This window comes from Pelophylax lessonae (genome assembly GCF_965119305.1).
Source record: "Pelophylax lessonae genome assembly, chromosome: 2".
In the NCBI taxonomy this organism is placed as follows: domain Eukaryota; kingdom Metazoa; phylum Chordata; class Amphibia; order Anura; family Ranidae; genus Pelophylax; species Pelophylax lessonae.
This window is the reverse complement of record NC_138769.1, coordinates 158,346,171-158,366,968: the sequence shown is the minus strand read 5'-3', so window position 1 is coordinate 158,366,968 and position 20,798 is coordinate 158,346,171. Positions and strand designations below refer to the sequence as shown.

The 20,798-nt window shown below is 38.5% G+C and overlaps 1 protein-coding gene across 2 annotated transcripts; it reads left to right on the top strand.

Moving 5' to 3' along the window:
- Positions 1-2,631: 2,631 nt before the first annotated feature.
- On the top strand, positions 2,632-14,231 carry SEBOX (SEBOX homeobox; the record flags this gene model as incomplete). 2 transcript variants are annotated; one of them, XM_082245703.1, is made up of 4 exons in its annotated part: positions 2,675-2,746; positions 6,220-6,278; positions 7,833-8,032; positions 13,479-14,231. In XM_082245703.1, the coding sequence occupies 2 exons, from the start codon at positions 7,871-7,873 to the stop codon at positions 14,025-14,027; spliced, it is 711 nt and encodes a 236-aa protein (XP_082101829.1). In that variant the 3' UTR covers positions 14,028-14,231. The 2 variants fall into 2 exon arrangements, with proteins under 2 accessions (XP_082101828.1, XP_082101829.1); XM_082245702.1 differs by lacking the exon at positions 6,220-6,278 and having other exon boundaries at positions 2,632-2,746.
- Positions 14,232-20,798: the final 6,567 nt, after the last annotated feature.

The window sequence follows — 20,798 nt, the reverse complement described above, 5'->3', positions numbered from 1 at the left end:
TTGCAATTAATCCCGTGTCTGTGCCCTCCTTCACCAATGGATGGATGGCCGCTCACCTCAATTTCTGACCAATGTTTCACTAGTGGGTCAGAACTCACTGTTCCCTTCCAGGGATAACATCCTAATGCCGATAGGCGGATAGGGGTCAAGATGATGCTGATCCTTATACTATTGTATAATGTAAAAGCACAACAAGCTGTGCGGGCTAGACAGAGAAAAACACATATGGCAACTGACAGCGAAGTAGCTTTGGATTGTAGGCTCTGCTCCCTATACGCGTTTCGTCACACGTTGGCTTCCTCAGTAGGGGTCCTGTATATATATATATATATATATATATATATACACACACATATATATATATATATATATATATATATATATATATATATATATATATATATATATATGTATAGTACACATACTTGTACATACATACACGCACGCGTGTTTGAGCTTCGGTGTGCACACCCAATGCAATAGTCTGCTCATACCTAAAGTCCTTTATATTAGTGGCCAGTGGGAGAAGAACCCCTTAAAATAATGGTCAGTGGGAGGACACTGTTGACCAGTGAGAAAACTCCCTCCCTTACACACAGTAAAGAGCCCATTCACACTAGTAACTGCACATCTACTGCGTGTTTTTTCCTTGCTTCTATACATGCATTTAATGTGCGTTTTACATGCAGTTGACGCACATTTTTCTATCTGCATGTGTGATGTGAGGTCCCTTCCTTCTTTCCTTGAGCTGCTATGTGCACTGTGGTGCCATGCAGTGCATTTGCATGAGTTTGCGTGCATAATTGCACATTTGCGGTGTGGGAAAATGCAGCATGCTCTACTTTTTCTGACTTCGTTGAACTACGCTGCATCAATATGAACTATGCTCATAGGATTACCTCAAAAAAGCGCATTAAGCATGAAAAGCATGCATTTAAAAATGTGCTACAGAAACGCATCATCATCATCATGTAGCAGTAGTGTAAACCTAGACTTATGCTGGTCATACACTATACGAAAAATTGTTCTAACTCATTTTCGAAAAAACGAACACTCGGCCGTGAGAGCAGACGATCGTGCCATAATGTAATGACTGAATTTTGATCGATAAATCGTTCAATGGACATAAATGAATCAGTTTTTCATTCATTTTGTCACATATAACTAGTGCAAACAGTTTGGGCGAGAAACACATTAACCTTTCAATTTATTGTTCGGCAGAATTTTCCAAACTGTTCCTTCGATTTTTTAGCTCTGAAAAGTTAAAACCGATTTTCTATTTGTGCCCATTAACTGGACAAAAAACGATCGAACGGACCAAATGACAGCTTTTCGAACGATTTTTTCAGCTAGTGTATGGCCTTCATGTACACAAAGTCTACTTTGACTGCTGGCCACAGGAAAATGCAAAACATGGCAAAATCGCGCAGTAAAAGCGTTCCTATCCTGAACGCGATTCTTCCATGTTCAGGAGAGGGAGGTTGAACCTCTGATAACTGCAGCAGCTCCTAAATGATCCTTAAAGCCTATGTGTACATGGACACATTGGCTTTTAGGCTGCATTCACACCTCTGCATTTTAAATTTTGGCAGATTCGCCTCGATTCTGCCTGTGCTTTCAAAGCACCCAGGCGTGAATGAGAAATCGCAGAACGCACATTTGAAAAATAGCGGTGCAAAGCTGCCACGATTGTCATTGTGCTGCAATTGCGGCAAACTGCATTGTGTGAAGCATGTCGCCCAAAAGTAGCTCCTGAACTTTTTTTGGGTGACAAGTGACACTCAATGCGGATTGCCGCAATTGCAGTGTGACAATCGCAGCAGAACCGCAGTGCGATTTTAGGTGGTATTCAAATTAATGGCATCTCACATGTGCGTTCTGTGATTAGTCATTCCCACCTGGGCACTTTGAAATCGTGGGCAGGATCGCTGCATATCTGCCCCCGATTCAAAACGCCAAGGTGCGAATGCAGTCTTATGGAGTTGAGATTAGGAGCACAAAAATCTCGTAAACTCAAGTTTACAAGCTGTTAGTGTACATGAAGCCTTAAACTCGTCATTGCCCCTAGCAATCGCTCTATGAACCCCAGGGGAATTTTCTGTACTATTTTCTTCAGATTTACCTTTAAGTATGTAGTACAAAGGCATGCCTAATTGGATACAATTGAAAGTGTTGTTTTGACCTCATATCATATGGTTTTTGGTAAATCTAACAAAAAATTGTACAAGAAAATTGAACATGTATGGCCAGCCTTAGATTGTAAGGGACTGATGTGAGTGTACCCTGTGTAAATTGTCAGTGCTCTATAAATGCCTGTAATAAATAAATGAATACACAAGCTTTCATTCATATGAATGGAGTGCCTTTCCTATTTCCTTCTTTTATCTCCCTTTGGTGATGCTGAGTCTGGGGGGGAGGTGGCCCCTCTTCCTGTGTCAGGAAATCTTGTACAGTGTGACACTGGAAGAAAGTGGATTGTAAGAGATGCAGCATCTGAAGAGTGAGCAGGTGTCAGACACTGTGTATTGTCATCTGATCAAAGGGAGGCCAGCCAGGACACAGCACATGAAAAGCAGCAGGTAAGGTGGAGCCTGAGGGCTGCCAGGGGAGGGGGCATTGCTGGGCTATAAGATGTCTCTACACAGCAGAGCGCAGGTACAGCACAGCCTGATGGAGAATATTATCAGATCCGTCTTCTTCTCTGCCAGGGACCAGCCACTGTGGGCTCATCATGTGCCAACCACTGGTAAGATAAGGGACTGAATGTGGGTGATAACCTGAAGGGCATTGATCAGATTTAACACCCTTTATTACTAATATTACAGTGCACTTGTGCATTATTTCTGTGGTCATCTTTCTTTTAAGATATTAATAGAAATTTGTATTGAGATATTAATAGAATTATTAGAATTAATCTGTGATCATTTCAGATACCTAAATCATCAGGGCAATTTTTTTTTTAATTTTTTTTAATTTTTTTTTTTAAGTGTAGTTCCAGTGAACCTAGGTAGGTAGTTGACAAGGACCCTGACTACATTTTAAATTTTGCCCCTAATCCTGTAGGTTGCATTATGGGAATATGTCAGTGAGTGCTAATTATAAAAGCAGTAGGAATGGATTGTCGAGTAGTTCAAGCACAAGGCAATTCACTATGGAATTTTAATTTAATTGCATTTACCAATATGTGCTTTGTTGGTAGAGCTGTATAACGAGAATTTTAAAGAAAAACAAAAAATAGCTCAAAGTTAGATTTTAGTTAATTGAAATCAAATTGATGATAATCATTCCATTGCTTTTTTTAATTCAGATATTTTAGACATAGATTGTATACTTTTTAAACAGGCTAGATACAATTTTATTGCATTCTTCTATTTAAGAAGTTTAAAGTATTATAATGCAAAGAAAACATATGAAAAGCACACACAACAAACATCAGTAATATTATGATAAAGTTAAAAAATAAATAAAAAAATAAAAATAATATTAATAATAACATTTAAAAAAATAATACATAAATACATTTTTTAAATGTTCCTCTCCCCTGTCAAAATATGGACTAATATGAATAAATGCATTGTTAAAAATATACATTACATGACGTGAGATTACACAATGAATGATAAGGTAGTAGACTGTATAATTAAGAAGAAAAAAATGTATATATATATATATATATATAATGATTGTATTTAATGATTGATTGTATACTTTTTAAACAGGCTAGATACAATTTTTTTGTATTCTTCTATTTAAGAAGTTTAAAGTATTATAATCCAAAGAAAACATATGAAAAGCACACACAACAAACATCAGTAATATCTATATATATAAACGAATATTTGAATGATAAAGTTAAAAAAATAAATAAAAAAATAAAAAATAATATTAATAATAAAATTTTAAAAAAATAATAAATAAATACATTTTTTAAATGTTCCTCTACCCTGTCAAAATATGGACTAATATGAGTAAATGCATTGTTAAAAATAAATATTACATGACATGAGATTGCACAATGAATGAAAAGGTAATAGACAGTATAATTGAGAAGAAAAGAAAAAAAAAATATATATATAATTAATAAATGTAATTAACGATTTAGTGTATACTTTTTAAATGGATATTTGAAGGATAATTTTAAAAAATAAATAAAAAAATAAAGAAAAATAATAATAATTAAATTTTAAAAATGATTATATAAATATATTTTTAAATGTTCCTCTCCCGTGTCAAAATATGGACTAATATGAGTAAATGAATTGTTAAAAATATATATTACATGACATGAGATCACACAATTAATGATAAGGTAATAGACTGTATAATTGAGAAGAAAAGAAAAAAAATATATATATGTAATTAATATTAGGTAGGGTAGTGATGAGGGGGAGGGTGGGATGTTCAGAGGGATTAGTACCCCTGATCCAATCAGGAGGAATAATTGGTCCATAGATATAAAGATATTATATAAGCGATAATTGATTGATGCACACAAAATCGAATGGCTCCCCGTAGAAGAGGGGTCTAGATACAATTTTGACACTCCAGCAGTGCCTGCAGTGGTGGTGCATTGGCTGCATGAATCAGTCCAATGCAATAAAATATCTAATACTTCTTATAACCTTGGAAAAAATCCACCAGACTTCCATAAATTGGCCAAATGTTCTGCCTGGAAACGAATGATCCTGAATCAATAGTATAGATTTTCTACATATTGAAAAATCTCTGCTAGCAATCGCAATAACTTCTGAAGCTCACATTTATTTGCAGTGTATCTAATATCTAAACAGAAAAACAAACGAATATATTATAGCTTGTCACTCCTTTGATTTGGTGGCTGCATTCGTTTTCTAACGCAGGCTTTTTTTTCCTTTTGTTTATACCTGGTGATCTAGCCAGGAATCCTGTCCTAAAGCATACCTCCCAACCTTTTGGGATGAGAAAGAAGGATATCTTTTATTGTAAATTATGTAGCCAAAGGACAAATTTCTGCAATGAACCAGTTATTTGGGCCATTTAGAATTAAAATGATTGGTTTAATTCACAAGTGTTTTTTTCACTACTACTTTTTCTTTATACTTGCTTTTCAAAGTAACAAACTCAATCATTCAGTGGTTGGATGTACAGTTTACTGCAGGATAACACCTCTGGTAACTAAATAGTATATTTCTTTCTAGAGGTCTATACATCAGACCAAAAAGAGAAAAGGGACAGAGGGATTTGGTTCAAAAAGAGGGACAGTCCCATCAAATTACAAACAATTAGGAGCCTTGACTAGAGTGACAATGCTTACTCACTGTGCTGGATTTATGGAGGAGATGTGTTGTCACCCTATGCTGGCATTATGATTTGGACTACAAATACCTCCACAAAGGGCTGCTGTTAGAAATCGCAGGGCCCCGTACAACCTACCTGCCAGGCTCCCCAGCCCCTTACCCCCCCCCCCCCCCGAATATGTCAAGACAATATTTTCACTAAAAATACACTAATATCATTATTAGCAGACACAGACACAATAGAGAACCTGTGTGAATTAGCCCTTTTTCATTGTTTTTTTTTACATTAAAAAATAAATAAATTAATTAATTAATTAATTAAAAAAAAAAAAATATATATATATATATAATTTCTTTTTAATATGTTAATCATGTTTCCGGTTATCTTATTTTACAGTTTTTTAAAACTATTTATTACAATGTTTAATTATTGTTTTTTTTTTAGAATTTATTTTTTTACAGGACAGGGAAGCCTGCAGTGCTCTGAGAGGGGGGGGGGGCACAGTGAAAGGGGGGCACACGGGGAGGAGGGAATCAGAAGTGGGCAGAACAGGGAGGGTGATCGGAGAAGCAGCTACATGAACGATACCCTGTGTCTTTGTCTCTCTCCCCACAGCAGCTGAAAGCTGTCAGGAGGGGGAGAAACTGGCTTTCAGCTGCTGCATAGAGCCGCACAGGGCTTCCTTCTGTAATTGCCCCTCTGCCCGACCGCACCGATTCCCTGTGCTGTTGGGGCCCCCCTGTCTGCCCGGGCCCCCTACAGGAGGACTGGTGGTCTCCCCCAATCAGTGGCCCTGCCTCCACATGACATAGGGAGGTGTATTGTAGTTCACAGATCATGGTTGGGAAAGCTGATAACACTGAGATTTGAGTACAGCACACAAGACGTAACAAGGAAATCAGGTTTATGTCGGGCACAACAGGTCATTTTCTGTACTTGCAGGAAATATACTCAGCCTGAAAAAAGAAAACTAATGTAGCCGCCACCACATCTAAAGATTGGTAAGCTGCAATATATTACATCGGTGTCATGGCTTTGGAAATATTCATTAAATTGACGCTGCGGGATTACTGCAAGCAAAAAAAATGCAATTTTATTTGAAGGAAAGAAAATCACTTGATTCCCCTATCAACACAGCCAGTGTTGATGGGGGAACTCCTCCCACTGCGCTATTGTATTCTAGCCGGCAGCAGTAAATGTACAAAAAAACCTGACAGACTTGTACTGAAGTCGATCCATAGATTGATTGATAGTACAATCAGCCTGGTCATAGATGCAACAAAAAGTTCCAGCTTAACTGGCCAAATATCGATCCATCTATGGCCACCTAAGGCACATCTAACAGTAGGGACAGAGCATGCCTGAGCAGAAAGGATTTCTCAGCATGCTGAAAAATCTTTGCTATTTATTCTGACTTATTCATTTTTTTCTACAGAAAAAGAAAAGTTCACCGTCATAGGTGAATTAACATGAAATGCAAATGCAAGGATCATTATATTGGACTTATATAATGGCAACAGTTTGTGCAGTGCTTTGCAATATAAGGTCGGACAGTACAGTTACCATGCATTTTAAGGCATGATATTTATGAGGGCCCTGGGTGTAGGAGCTTATAATAGGGAAGGACAAATGATACAAAATATAATGGACTGTTGGGGGGGGGGGGGGGGGGGCGAGTTGATAAAACAAATGTTCCTCTTTAGGGTAGAGGTGGCATAGGCTTCTCTAAGGCTCCGTTCACACTGTTGCGTTCCGGATCGCGGGCAGAATGGCTACAAGTCTGCCCATGATTCTGAATCATCACAAATCGTGGGACGCTCTTGCGATCCCTACTATTTTCAGTGGCACTCAAATCGTGTCATGATTTTGCTGCAATTGTTGCCCGATGAGTTGCGGTAAAATCGCGCAAACAGAATCGAGGGACGCCTGTCGTCCTGGAACTTCTTTTGAGTGACGAGCATCCCGCGAATTCTGTTCATGCAATTTTACTGTGAATCGCTGGGCGACAATCACAGCAAAATCACGTCGCAATTTGAGTGCCATTGAAAATAATAGGGATCGCAAGGGCGTCCCACGATTTGCGGCGATTCCGAATTGTGGGCAGAATCGGGCCGGTTCTGCCTAAGATCTGGAACGCCATAATGTGAACGGAGCCTGAAGGATCATGATAAAAGCTATTTCAGAGTTACTCAGTAAGGCAACATTACCAGAGTATTTCACAGTGTAACAACCCTGTACCAACCATTCAAATTTAAGTTTGCAGAAGTCACACCAGTAAAAGATGACTTGGGATTGGCTGAACTCTGCACATTGCTTTTTGCCTTGCTAAGCCAGACAGTGTGAAGACCAGCGCAAAGAAACCACTTAGAGCTCAGTTTTCCCTAATCTGATTAATAACCTGGTAAAAAGCCTTGTGACTAATGGGTTAATGTGAGAATCTTCACATTTTAAGGATCTTCTATTTTAATATTACTACAACAGACCCCAAATAGAAATAATCTGAGTGTAGTGATTAGAGGAAATGATACTGATTTTATTATGTTAATTTCTCCAAGGTGACACATTTCAAGGAAAACAAAAGGAAGCAGGGGCTATGGTAAATGGGACTCCCAGCCAGAGGAAGCGTAAGAGAACTTTATATAGTAAATGGCAGCAGATGGAGCTGGAGAGTGTGTTTGAATTAATCCCCTATCCAGACATCAGCACCCGAGAACAGCTAGCCAGGATCATCCGACTGCCGGAGTCTAAAGTACAGGTAAAGTCAGTGGCATCAGTGAATACAGTAACTAACATACAACTACTAAGACACCAATGCAGCAAACACCCAACATGTACAACTACTAGAACAGTAATACAGTAACTATCATGTACAACTACTACGACACAAATACAGCAAGCAACATGTAAACTACTAGAACAGTAATACAGTAAATACCATGTACAACTGCTAGGACATAAATACAATAACTAATATGTACATCAACTAGGACACTAATACAGTAAAAAACATGTACAATTACTAGGAGGAAATTAACACAGCAACCAACATGTACAACTACTAGAGCAGTAATATAACAACCAACATGTACAACCACAAGGAGACTAATGCAGCAACTAACATGTACAATTATTAGGACACAAATACAGCAACCAAAATGTACAACTACTACGACACTAATACAGTAACTAACATGTGCAACTACTAGGACACTATTTCAGCAACTAACATGTACAACTACTAAAGCCCCGTACACACGTACCGATTGTCGGCTGAACGATCGGCCGTCTTCTGTCCGGTGCTGTCCTGTCGGTTGAAAAGTGATAAAGACTGCACACGAATTTTGTCGGCCAACAACAGCCGACTGCAGAAGTGATGTCATGTGATGGTTAACTTTCCGTGTGTTTTTTCTTCTCTGAGCATGCCCAGTCTTGCTCATCTGCTGTTTGTCGGCCGAATTCTGTACTGACTGAGGAACAATCGGCCGTTCTGGTGTTGGCCAACAAAAATTTTAAAGTCTGCACGCCAGATTCTGTTCGGCCGAAAAGTCGCAGTCGGTTGTCGGAAGCATCATAATAACAAGCCGACAATCGGCCGATCGGTCGGTGGCCGAATGTCCCGTAGACACAAATTCAGCAACCAACATATACAACTACAAGGACACTAAAACAGTAACTAACATACAGTATACAACTACTAGAAGAGCAATACAGTAACCAACATTTACAACTACTAGGACATTATTTCAGCAACCAACATGTACAACTACTAGGACACTAATACAGAAATTTACATGTACTATTACATGTACAACTACAAGGACACTGAAATAGTAACTAACATGTACAACTACTAGGACACTAATACAGCAACTAACGTACAACTACTAGAACAGTAATACAACAACCAACATGTACAACTAGGACACTAGTTCAGCAAACAACATGTACATATACTAGGACACTAATACAGTAAAAAACATGTACAACTACTAGGAAATTAACACAGAAACCAACATGTACAACTACTAGGAAATTAACACAGAAACCAACATGTACAACTACTAGAACAGTAATATAGCAATCAACATGTACAACTACCAGGAGACTAAGGCAGCAACTAACATGTACAACTACTGGGACACAAATACAGCAACCAACATGTACAACTACTACAACACTAATACAGTAACTAACATGTGCAACTACTAGGATACTATTTCAGCAACTAACATGTACAACTACTAGGACACAAATTCAGCAACCAACATAAACAACTACAAGGACACTAAAACAGTAACTAATATGTACAAGTACTAGGACACTAATGCAGCAACTAACATATACAACTACTAACACAGTAATACAGAAACTAACATGTACAACTACTAAGAACATTATTTCAGCAACCAACATGTACAACTACTAGGAAAATAATACAGAAATGAGCATGTACTATTACATATACAACTACAAGTACACTAAAACAGTAACTAACACTAGGACACTAATACAGCAACTAACATGTACAACTACTAGAACAGTAATACAACAACTAACATGTACAACTACTAGAACAGTAATACAACTAACATATACAACTACTAGAACAGTAATACAACAACTAACATGTACAACTACTAAAACAGTAATACAACAACTAACATGTACAACTACTAAAACAGTAATACAACAACTAACATGTACAACTACTAGAACAGTAATACAACAACTAACATGTACAACTACTAGAACAGTAATACAACAACTAACATGTACAACTACTAAAACAGTAATACAACAACTAACATGTACAACTACTAGAACAGTAATACAACTAACATATACAACTACTAGAACAGTAATACAACAACTAACATGTACAACTACTAGAACAGTAATACAACAACAAACATGTACAACTACTAGAACAGTAATACAACTAACATGTACAACTACTAGAACAGTAATACAACAACTAACATGTACAACTACTAGAACAGTAATACAACTAACATATACAACTACTAGAACAGTAATACAACAACTAACATGTACAACTACTAGAACAGTAATACAACTAACATGTACAACTACTAGAACACTAATACAGCAACTAACATGTACAACTACTAGAACAGTAATACAACAACTAACATGTACAACTACTAAAACAGTAATACAACAACTAACATGTACAACTACTAGAACAGTAATACAACAACTAACATGTACAACTACTAGAACAGTAATACAACAACTAACATGTACAACTACTAAAACAGTAATACAACAACTAACATGTACATCTACTAGAACAGTAATACAACTAACATATACAACTACTAGAACAGTAATACAACAACTAACATGTACAACTACTAGAACAGTAATACAACAACTAACATGTACAACTACTAGAACAGTAATACAACAACTAACATGTACAACTACTAGAACAGTAATACAACAACTAACATGTACAACTACTAGAACAGTAATACAACAACAAACATGTACAACTACTAGAACAGTAATACAACAACAAACATGTACAACTACTAGAACAGTAATACAACTAACATGTACAACTACTAGAACAGTAATACAACAACTAACATGTACAACTACTAGAACAGTAATACAACTAACATATACAACTACTAGAACAGTAATACAACAACTAACATGTACAACTACTAGAACAGTAATACAACTAACATATACAACTACTAGAACAGTAATACAACAACTAACATGTACAACTACTAGAACAGTAATACAACAACTAACATGTACAACTACTAGAACAGTAATACAACTAACATGTACAACTACTAGAACACTAATACAGCAACTAACATGTACAACTACTAGAACAGTAATACAACAACTAACATGTACAACTACTAAAACAGTAATACAACAACTAACATGTACAACTACTAGAACAGTAATACAACAACTAACATGTACAACTACTAGAACAGTAATACAACTAACATATACAACTACTAGAACAGTAATACAACAACTAACATGTACAACTACTAGAACAGTAATACAACAACTAACATGTACAACTACTAGAACAGTAATACAACTAACATGTACAACTACTAGAACACTAATACAGCAACTAACATGTACAACTACTAGAACAGTAATACAACAACTAACATGTACAACTACTAAAACAGTAATACAACAACTAACATGTACAACTACTAGAACAGTAATACAACAACTAACATGTACAACTACTAGAACAGTAATACAACAACTAACATGTACAACTACTAAAACAGTAATACAACAACTAACATGTACAACTACTAGAACAGTAATACAACTAACATATACAACTACTAGAACAGTAATACAACTAACATATACAACTACTAGAACAGTAATACAACAACTAACATGTACAACTACTAGAACAGTAATACAACTAACATGTACAACTACTAGAACAGTAATACAACAACTAACATGTACAACTACTAAAACAGTAATACAACAACTAACATGTACAACTACTAGAACAGTAATACAACTAACATATACAACTACTAGAACAGTAATACAACAACTAACATGTACAACTACTAGAACAGTAATACAACAACTAACATGTACAACTACTAGAACAGTAATACAACAACTAACATGTACAACTACTAGAACAGTAATACAACAACTAACATGTACAACTACTAGAACAGTAATACAACAACTAACATGTACAACTACTAAAACAGTAATACAACAACTAACATGTAAAACTACTAGAACAGTAATACAACTAACATATACAACTACTAGAACAGTAATACAACAACTAACATGTACAACTACTAGAACAGTAATACAACTAACATATACAACTACTAGAACAGTAATACAACAACTAACATGTACAACTACTAGAACACTAATACAACTAACATGTACAACTACTAGAACACTAATACAGCAACTAACATGTACAACTACTAGAACAGTAATACAACAACTAACATGTACAACTACTAAAACAGTAATACAACAACTAACATGTACAACTACTAGAACAGTAATACAACTAACATATACAACTACTAGAACAGTAATACAACAACTAACATGTACAACTACTAGAACAGTAATACAACAACTAACATGTACAACTACTAGAACACTAATACAACTAACATGTACAACTACTAGAACACTAATACAGCAACTAACATGTACAACTACTAAAACAGTAATACAACAACTAACATGTACAACTACTAGAACAGTAATACAACTAACATATACAACTACTAGAACAGTAATACAACAAGCAACATGTACAACTACTAGGACACTATTTCAACAAACAACATGTACATCTACTAGGACACTAATACAGTAACTAACATGTACAACTACAAGGACACCAATACAGCAACTAACACATACAACAACTATGGCACCAATATACAACTAAGACAATGATAGATTGACTAACACGTGCACTTATACAGCAATTACCATGTACAATTGCCATGACACTAATACAGCTGCTAACATGTACAGCTACTATGACACTAATAAAGCAATCACACTTCTATACTTCTATACACAGGGTAGAGGGGGTATAAAAAGGTAGTGTTCTAAGTGTTTATATACACTTTATTGTGGAGGAGGGAACATATTATTGTTAAAAAAGAGGGCATTAAAATGTGTCATATATTTCAGTATGTCTTAACTCATCATTTTATAATGGCAGACTATGGGATTAAACTGTGTGCAAAAAAGCTTAATAAAATAAACAGTATGTGACAATTTGTTCTTACTAGTAAGAGTCGGTTCACACTGATCCGACATGACTTCGGGGGACTAATGCTGTCGCCCGTGCACCGCGACATCGGCGCGGCTTGCAACGACTTCACATAATGGAAGTCAATGCAAGACTTGAGTCGCTCCTATTAGAACAGGAACCATTGCACAGCATGAACCGCTACTTGTCAGGCGACCAAGTCGCCTGACAAGTCGGAACAGTGTGAACCGGCAGTAACGCTGAGCATTCAGTCGTATTATGTGTTGATGAGTTACAAGGTATTTACAGGAGAATATGAAATTTTCCATCCCCCAATCTGTTATACATTCTTTACATACATACATAAGTACACCTTTTATCTTTAACTAAAGTGGCTTTTCTCCATTTACAGGTTTGGTTCCAGAACCGCAGAGCTCGGAAAAACAAGAGTGGCAAGTTGGACAAGACACTTTATCGGAAAGGTTCATCATTTCGTCCTCCTCATCTTCGCCTGAGTGCAATGTCACCATCACATAACTACAGTCAAAGAGATCCCCTGGTCACCATGACCTTCCAGCAAAACCAGCATGGACTTTATGGGCGTAATGATCAACAGGTACCTGGAGTTCAGCAGTCTGGGTTCCCCTCCTTCCTACAGACATCTCCACCCAATTCCCAGCAATACTCATCAGAAGAGACCTATAACTGTGTCTACGAACAACAGGAGTCCCAGTGGCAGAATTTGACCATGAGTGGCATGAATTCAGGATATGGCTGTGAGGCCACCTTTTATGGCACTCAACTGATGGACCTTGAGCAATGCACAACTCCCTCTCTTGGGCCATCATATTGGGAGTTATTTCCTCACACTGTGAATGCAAACAGATCACAGACCTCTTTAGGATACATCTCAGATGTCATTTACAATGCAGCCATAATTACTAATTTAGGGGATTTTTAGCTCAGTCTACTTACCCATAATACAAATAGAGATTTGCAGTAGGAGGACAAATATTCCCTGTATTTGTAGATCCGTTCTCTTTGGACAGTTACATTTATGAAACAATTGAAAGCTTGAATATTGGATTTTAGTAGTAGCAAATCCTGCAGATGTTGCTGAATATTTTTGAAAACACAAATTGTAATGTGTTTAATTTACTACCACAAGAAACACTATATTACCAATAGTATTAGGACACCTGCCTTTACATGCACATAAACTTTAATGGCATCCCAGTCTTAGGCCCCTTTCACACATACAGTCCATTCAGTTCATCAGTTCAGTCACGTCAAAATGTATCAGTTTTTCATCCGTTTTTTGTCCTTTTTCGTCCGTTTTTCATCCATTTTTCATCAGTTTTTCATCCGTTATTTTTTTACATCCACTACCAATGCAAAAACGGATGAAAAACGGATGAACGGACAGCATGTGTGAAAGGGGCCTTAGTCCGTAGGGTTCAATATTGAGTTGGCCCACCCTTTGCAGCTATAACAGCTTCAACTCTTCTGGGAAGGCTGTCCACAAGGTTTAGGAGTGTCTATGGGAATGCTTCACCATTCTTCCAGAAGTGCATTTGTGAGGTCAGGCACTAATGTTGGAGAGAAGGCCTGGCTCACAATCTGTCCTCAAATTCATCCCAAAGATATTATATTGGGTTGAAGTCAGGACTCTGTGCAGGCCAGTCAAGTGTGGGGTTGTTTTTCAGGGGTTGGGGTTGGGCTTGGCCCCTTAGTTCCAGTGAAGGGAACTCTTAAGGCATCAACATACCAACACATTTTGGACAATTTCATGCTTCCGACTTTGTAGGAACAGTTTGGGGATTGCCCCTTTCTGTTCAACCCGACTGAACACCTTTGGGATGAATTAGAGCGCAGACTGCGAGCCAGGCCTTTTCTCCAATATCAGTGCCTGACCTCACAAATGCGCTTCTGGCAGAATGGTAAAACATCCCCATATACACACTCCTAAACCTTGTAGACAGCCTTCCCAGAAGAGTTAAAGCTGTTATAGCTGCAAAGGGAGGGCGAACTCAATACTGAACCCTAAGGACTAAGACTGGGATGCCATTAAAGTTCATGTGCATGTAAAGGCAGGTGTCCCAATACTTTTAGTAATACAGTGTATCCCATGACCTGGATAAAACCTTTTCCTGGACAACTCGAATAATGATCAGCGTGTGAACTTTAAACAGGGTACTTACTCACAATTGTAGATATTGTGTATAGATGACAAAACCATCCTGAAGTTTGACAGTTTTTAATTTCTTTAAAAGTAAATGAACTTTCAGGCTTTGTTGCCATCTGTTTATTTTTTCTAATAATAAAAAACTAATAGAAAACTCCATTAAACACAGTGAAAATAATGTTTTCAAATGTTATTTAATAAAAGAGTTCTACCAGTTTAGATGTGGCTACCTTTTTTCCTTCCATCTGTTGGAATGCTTGTTAGGGTTAACAATTTAGGATTCTAATCTAATAATTGCTGCCTGGCTCAAGCTGTAGACAAACAGAATTAACACAATCTGTAGCTGCAGCAATCCTTTTCGGAATTCTCTGTATACAGTATTATCTACATATTTATTGTAGTATGGTCATGGACAAATATTGGATACTGAATTGATGATCTAGACGAGAGAAGAAATCGGGATGGATGGTGGACCAGTGTGTGATATCAGAAGTAAAATATGTAAGCAGCAGTCTTGTGTGCCATTCCCCAATATTATATCAGCACGAAAATACAATATATACAAAAGCAGCAGTCTTGTGTGATCCCCAATATTATATATTAGCAGTAAATATAATATAACTATTATAATAAAAGACTGCTGCTTTTGTATATATCTGCTTCTGGACTGCCCAATGCACATAAACTGCAGCAGGGCGGCCCTTCAGCACTAAATCATATACCGTACCTTTATGTCTTTTTTTTTCCCCGGGGGCGGGGGGGCTTATGACGATGCAAGTAACTGGCCTTGCCTAGGGCGCAAAATAGTCTAGCACCAGCCCTGGGTGTCAGTGGCAGTATTCATAACCCCCAGCTTAGGTGTCAGTGGCAGTATTCATAACCCCCAGCTTAGGTGTCAGTGGCAGTATTCATAACCCCCAGCATAGGTGTCAGTGGCAGTATTCATAACCCCCAGCTTAGGTGTCAGTGGCAGTATTCATAACCCCCAGCTTAGGTGTCAGTGGCAGTATTCATAACCCCCAGCATAGGTGTCAGTGGCAGTATTCATAACCCCCAGCTTAGGTGTCAGTGGCAGTATTCATAACCCCCAGCTTAGGTGTCAGTGGCAGTATTCATAACCCCCAGCTTAGGTGTCAGTGGCAGTATTCATAACCCCCAGCTTAGGTGTCAGTGGCAGTATTCATAACCCCCAGCCTAGGTGTCAGTGGCAGTATTCATAACCCCCAGCATAGGTGTCAGTGGCAGTATTCATAACCCCCAGCATAGGTGTCAGTGGCAGTATTCATAACCCCCAGCATAGGTGTCAGTGGCAGTATTCATAACCCCCAGCCTAGGTGTCAGTGGCAGTATTCATAACCCCCAGCTTAGGTGTCAGTGGCAGTATTCATAACCCCCAGCTTAGGTGTCAGTGGCAGTATTCATAACCCCCAGCATAGGTGTCAGTGGCAGTATTCATAACCCCCAGCGTTGGTGACAGTGGCAGTAATAATAATCCCTAGCACTGCTGTCAGTACCATTAACTGTCCCCCCCACAGTGGTGGGCAGTGGCAGTGAAAGTGGCGGGCCACGTGTTGGGTACCAAGGCCTTAAAGTCTCTTCATATGACAGGATATAAGTATTCACTTTTACATCAGTAAATTAACACTATTCAACAAGAGGCTTTGAAGGCAAGTGCACACCATTGCATTTTCTCTGTAGTTTTGATGCATCCGATTTCACTGTAACACAACAGTTACATTTGTTTACATATTAGTAGACACAAAAAAACTCCAATCAGTGAATTTCTTTGAGGTGTGTTTATAGATGTTTTAACAAAAAAACATACATTGTACATTATTAAATAGGATATCAAAATGAGTGTGTGCTGTAAATTGTTTCAAGCACCTGTTTCTTCCTGCTGGAGGCCGCCATTTTGTTGAAGTCCGGAGCAGTCACTTCCTTGTTGGAAACTCTCCCTCTCTACATGATCTCAAAAACGATGTCACTTTATTTAATTACTTAAAATATGTACATTTCCAGCCTTGATTTGATGTCTTCTCTTAGTTAGAAACTTAACAATGCTGAGGTTCACAGGCCACCAATGAGGGACAAAGAAAGAATAAATGAGATAATAGAAGACACTATCCTTGGAAGTTTAACTTATTTGTCTCTCTCTAGCAGCAGAGTTTGTCCTGCTTTTCTTTTCTACCTCCGTAATCTGTGTTCCCTCAGCACAGTCTGTGTCAATTCTGTTGTTTTCTTCCTCCTTCAGCTACAGTACATCTTAAAGCTGATCAGCCTCTAGTGGCTCTGATTTTAGGCATAGTGCTGAGAATAGAGAGCAACCAAGCCGAGTTGAAAATCTGTAAGGTGAACTTACAATTGACCCCCTTCCCATCTTCCAGCGGTCCCACTATCCTGTTATCACCTACTGTGAGACATGGGGTCGCCAATTTACCGATCTGGGGATTTAAAATCCCGAGGCTTTCTCTCCTCTTTTACACATGGACGCCACTGACCAATCAGAACCCACCTAGCCTGTCCTGTCAGTGCCGACCAATTAGAATGCCTCCTATCTGTACACACTGAGAAATACGTATAGGAGTTTAAGCCACTGACCGTCCCAATGTCTCACAGCGGGTGATCGCAGGACTCCTGTATAGCAGGACCGAGGGGGATTGGGAAGGGGGTCCAGTGTAAGTTCACCTTACAGATTTTCTGTAAAGAAAAAGTATAGGCACTTATTTTTTTTAATGTTTTACACAACTATACCTGCAATAGAGCCCAACCTGAAGTGATCTATCAGGACTTTATTTCCTGGCTAAAGTTCCACTTTAACACTTGTTCCAAAAATGCACAGTGTATCCTCAATACAGTGAGCTGCCCGCAGCTCATCACAAGCATGAAATAAAGAACACAGGTGTTGTCTTGCAGTGCACTGAAAAAAATTAGGGCAGGTATGGTTTTTGTCCTATTGGCATGTGTTCAGGGCCCTTTGAAGATTAATTAGCAGACTCTATTGGAATGTGTCAATATGTACAGTCAGGTCCATAAATATTGGGACATCGACACAATTCTAATCTTTTTGGCTCTATACACCACCACAATGGATTTGAAATGAAACAAAAAAGATGTGCTTTAACTGCAGACTTTCAGCTTTCAGCATAGGTGTCAGTAAGTGCAATAATAACCCCAAACATTGGTTATCTATGACCCTGCCCATTGCCACTACATTACTACAGTACACATATTTAGGGCAAAGGGGCCCATTCACACTTGTGCACATATGTTTACATACAGTCAGGTCCATAAATATTAGGACATTGACACAAATCTAATCTTTTTGGCTCTATAATGGATATGAAATGAAACAAACAAGATGTGCTTTAACTGCAGACTTTCAGCTTTAATTTGAGGGTATTTACATTCAAATCAGGTGAACGGTGTAGGAATTACAACAGTTTGTTTATGTGCCTCCCACTTTTTAAAGGACCAATAGTAATGGGACAGATTAACAATCATAAATCAAACTTTCACTTTTTAATACTTGGTTGCAAATCCTTTGCAGTCAATTACAGCCTAAAGTCTGGAATGCATAGACATCACCAGACGCTGGGTTTCATCCCTGGCGATGCTCTGCCAGGCCTCTACTGCAACTGTCTTCAGTTCCTGCTTGTGGGGCATTTTTCCTTCAGTTTTGTCTTCAGCAAGTGAAATGCATGCTCAATCGGATTCAGGTCAGGGGATTGACTTGGCCATTGCATAATATTCCACTTCTTTCCCTTAAAAAAACGCTTTGGTTGCTTTCGCAGTATGCTTCTGGTCATTGTCCATCTGCACTGTGAAGCGCCGTCCAATGAGTTCTGAAGCATTTGGCGGAATATAAGCAGATAATATTGCCCAAAATGCTTCAGAATTCATCCTGCTGTTTTTGTCAGCAGTCACATCATCAATAAATACAAGAGAACCAGTTCCATTGGCAGCCATAAATGCCCACGCCATGAAACTACCACCACCATGCTTCACTGATGAGGTGGTATGCTTTGGATCATGAGCAGTTCCTTTCCGTCTCCATACTCTACTCTTCCCATCACTCTGGTACAAGTTGATCTTGGTCTCATCTGTCCATAGGATGTTCCAGAACTGTGAAGGCTTTTTTAGATGTTGTTTGGCAAACTCTAATCTGGCCTTCCTGTTTTTGAGGCTCACCAATGGTTTACATCTTGTGGTGAACCCTCTGTATTCACTCTGGTGAAGTCTTCTCTTGATTGTTGACTTTGACACACATACACCTACCTCCTGGAGAGTGTTCTTGATCTTGCCAACTGTTGTGAAGGGTGTTTTCTTTACCAGGGAAAGAATTCCTCGGTCATCCACCACAGTTGTTTTCCGTGGTCTTCCGGGTCTTTTGCTGTTGCTGCGCTCACCGGTGCGTTCTTTCTTTTTAAGGATGTTCCAAACAGTTTATTGGCCGAACCTAATGTTTTTGCAATCTCTCTGATGGGTTTGTTTTGTTTCTTCAGCCTAATGATGGCTTGCTTCACTGATATTGACAGCTCTTTGGATCTCATATTGAGAGTTGACAGCAACAGATTCCAAATGCAAATAGCACACTTGAAATGAACTCTGGACCTTTTATCTGCTCCTTGTAAATGGGATAATGAGGGAATAACACACACCTGGTCATGGAACAGCTGAGCAGCCAATTGTCCCATTACTTTTGGTCCCTTAAAAAGTGGGAGGCACATATACAAACTGTTGTAATTCCTACACCTTTCACCTGATTTGGATGTAAATACCCTCAAATTAAAGCACATCTTGTTTGTTTCATTTCATATCCATTATAGAGCCAAAAAGATTAGATTTGTGTCGATGTCCCAATATTTTTGGACCTGAGTGTATGTAAACATATGTGCACAAGTGTGAATGGGCCCTTTGCCCCAACTATGTGGTGTAGTGGCAATGGGCAGGGTTATAGATAACCAATGTTTGGGGTTATTATTGCACTTACTGACACCTATGTTAGGAGTTACCATTGCATCCCCTGACACCAATGTTGAGGGTTAATATAGCATCCGCTGACACCGATGCTGGAGTTTTAATTGCATCCACTGACACCAAAGCTGGTCTTTAACACCTTTAAGACCGCCCGCCGAACATTTACTGTGGCAGGCTGCCTCTCCTGTGCGAACCAACATAGCCCTAGGGGCAGCGTGGAAGGTGATCCATGGGGCCGGGGGCCGGCGGCCGTGATTGCCGCTGCGATCTTTCTCCGCTGAAAGAGAAAGACGGACAGCTGTTGTAAACACAGCCGACCGTTTTTCTCACTGAAATGATCCTTCTATATAAAATCACAGGTCTCTGGCTATTTCACAAGCCCATCCTCCATACAGTTAGAAAACACTCCCCTAGGCCAGTAATGGCGAACCTTGGCACCCCAGATGTTTTGGAACTACATTTCCCATGATGCTCAACCACAGTGCAGAGTGCAAAAGCATAATGGGAAATGTAGTTCCAAAACATCTGGGGTGCCAAGGTTCGCCATCACTGCCCTGGGCTCACACTTAA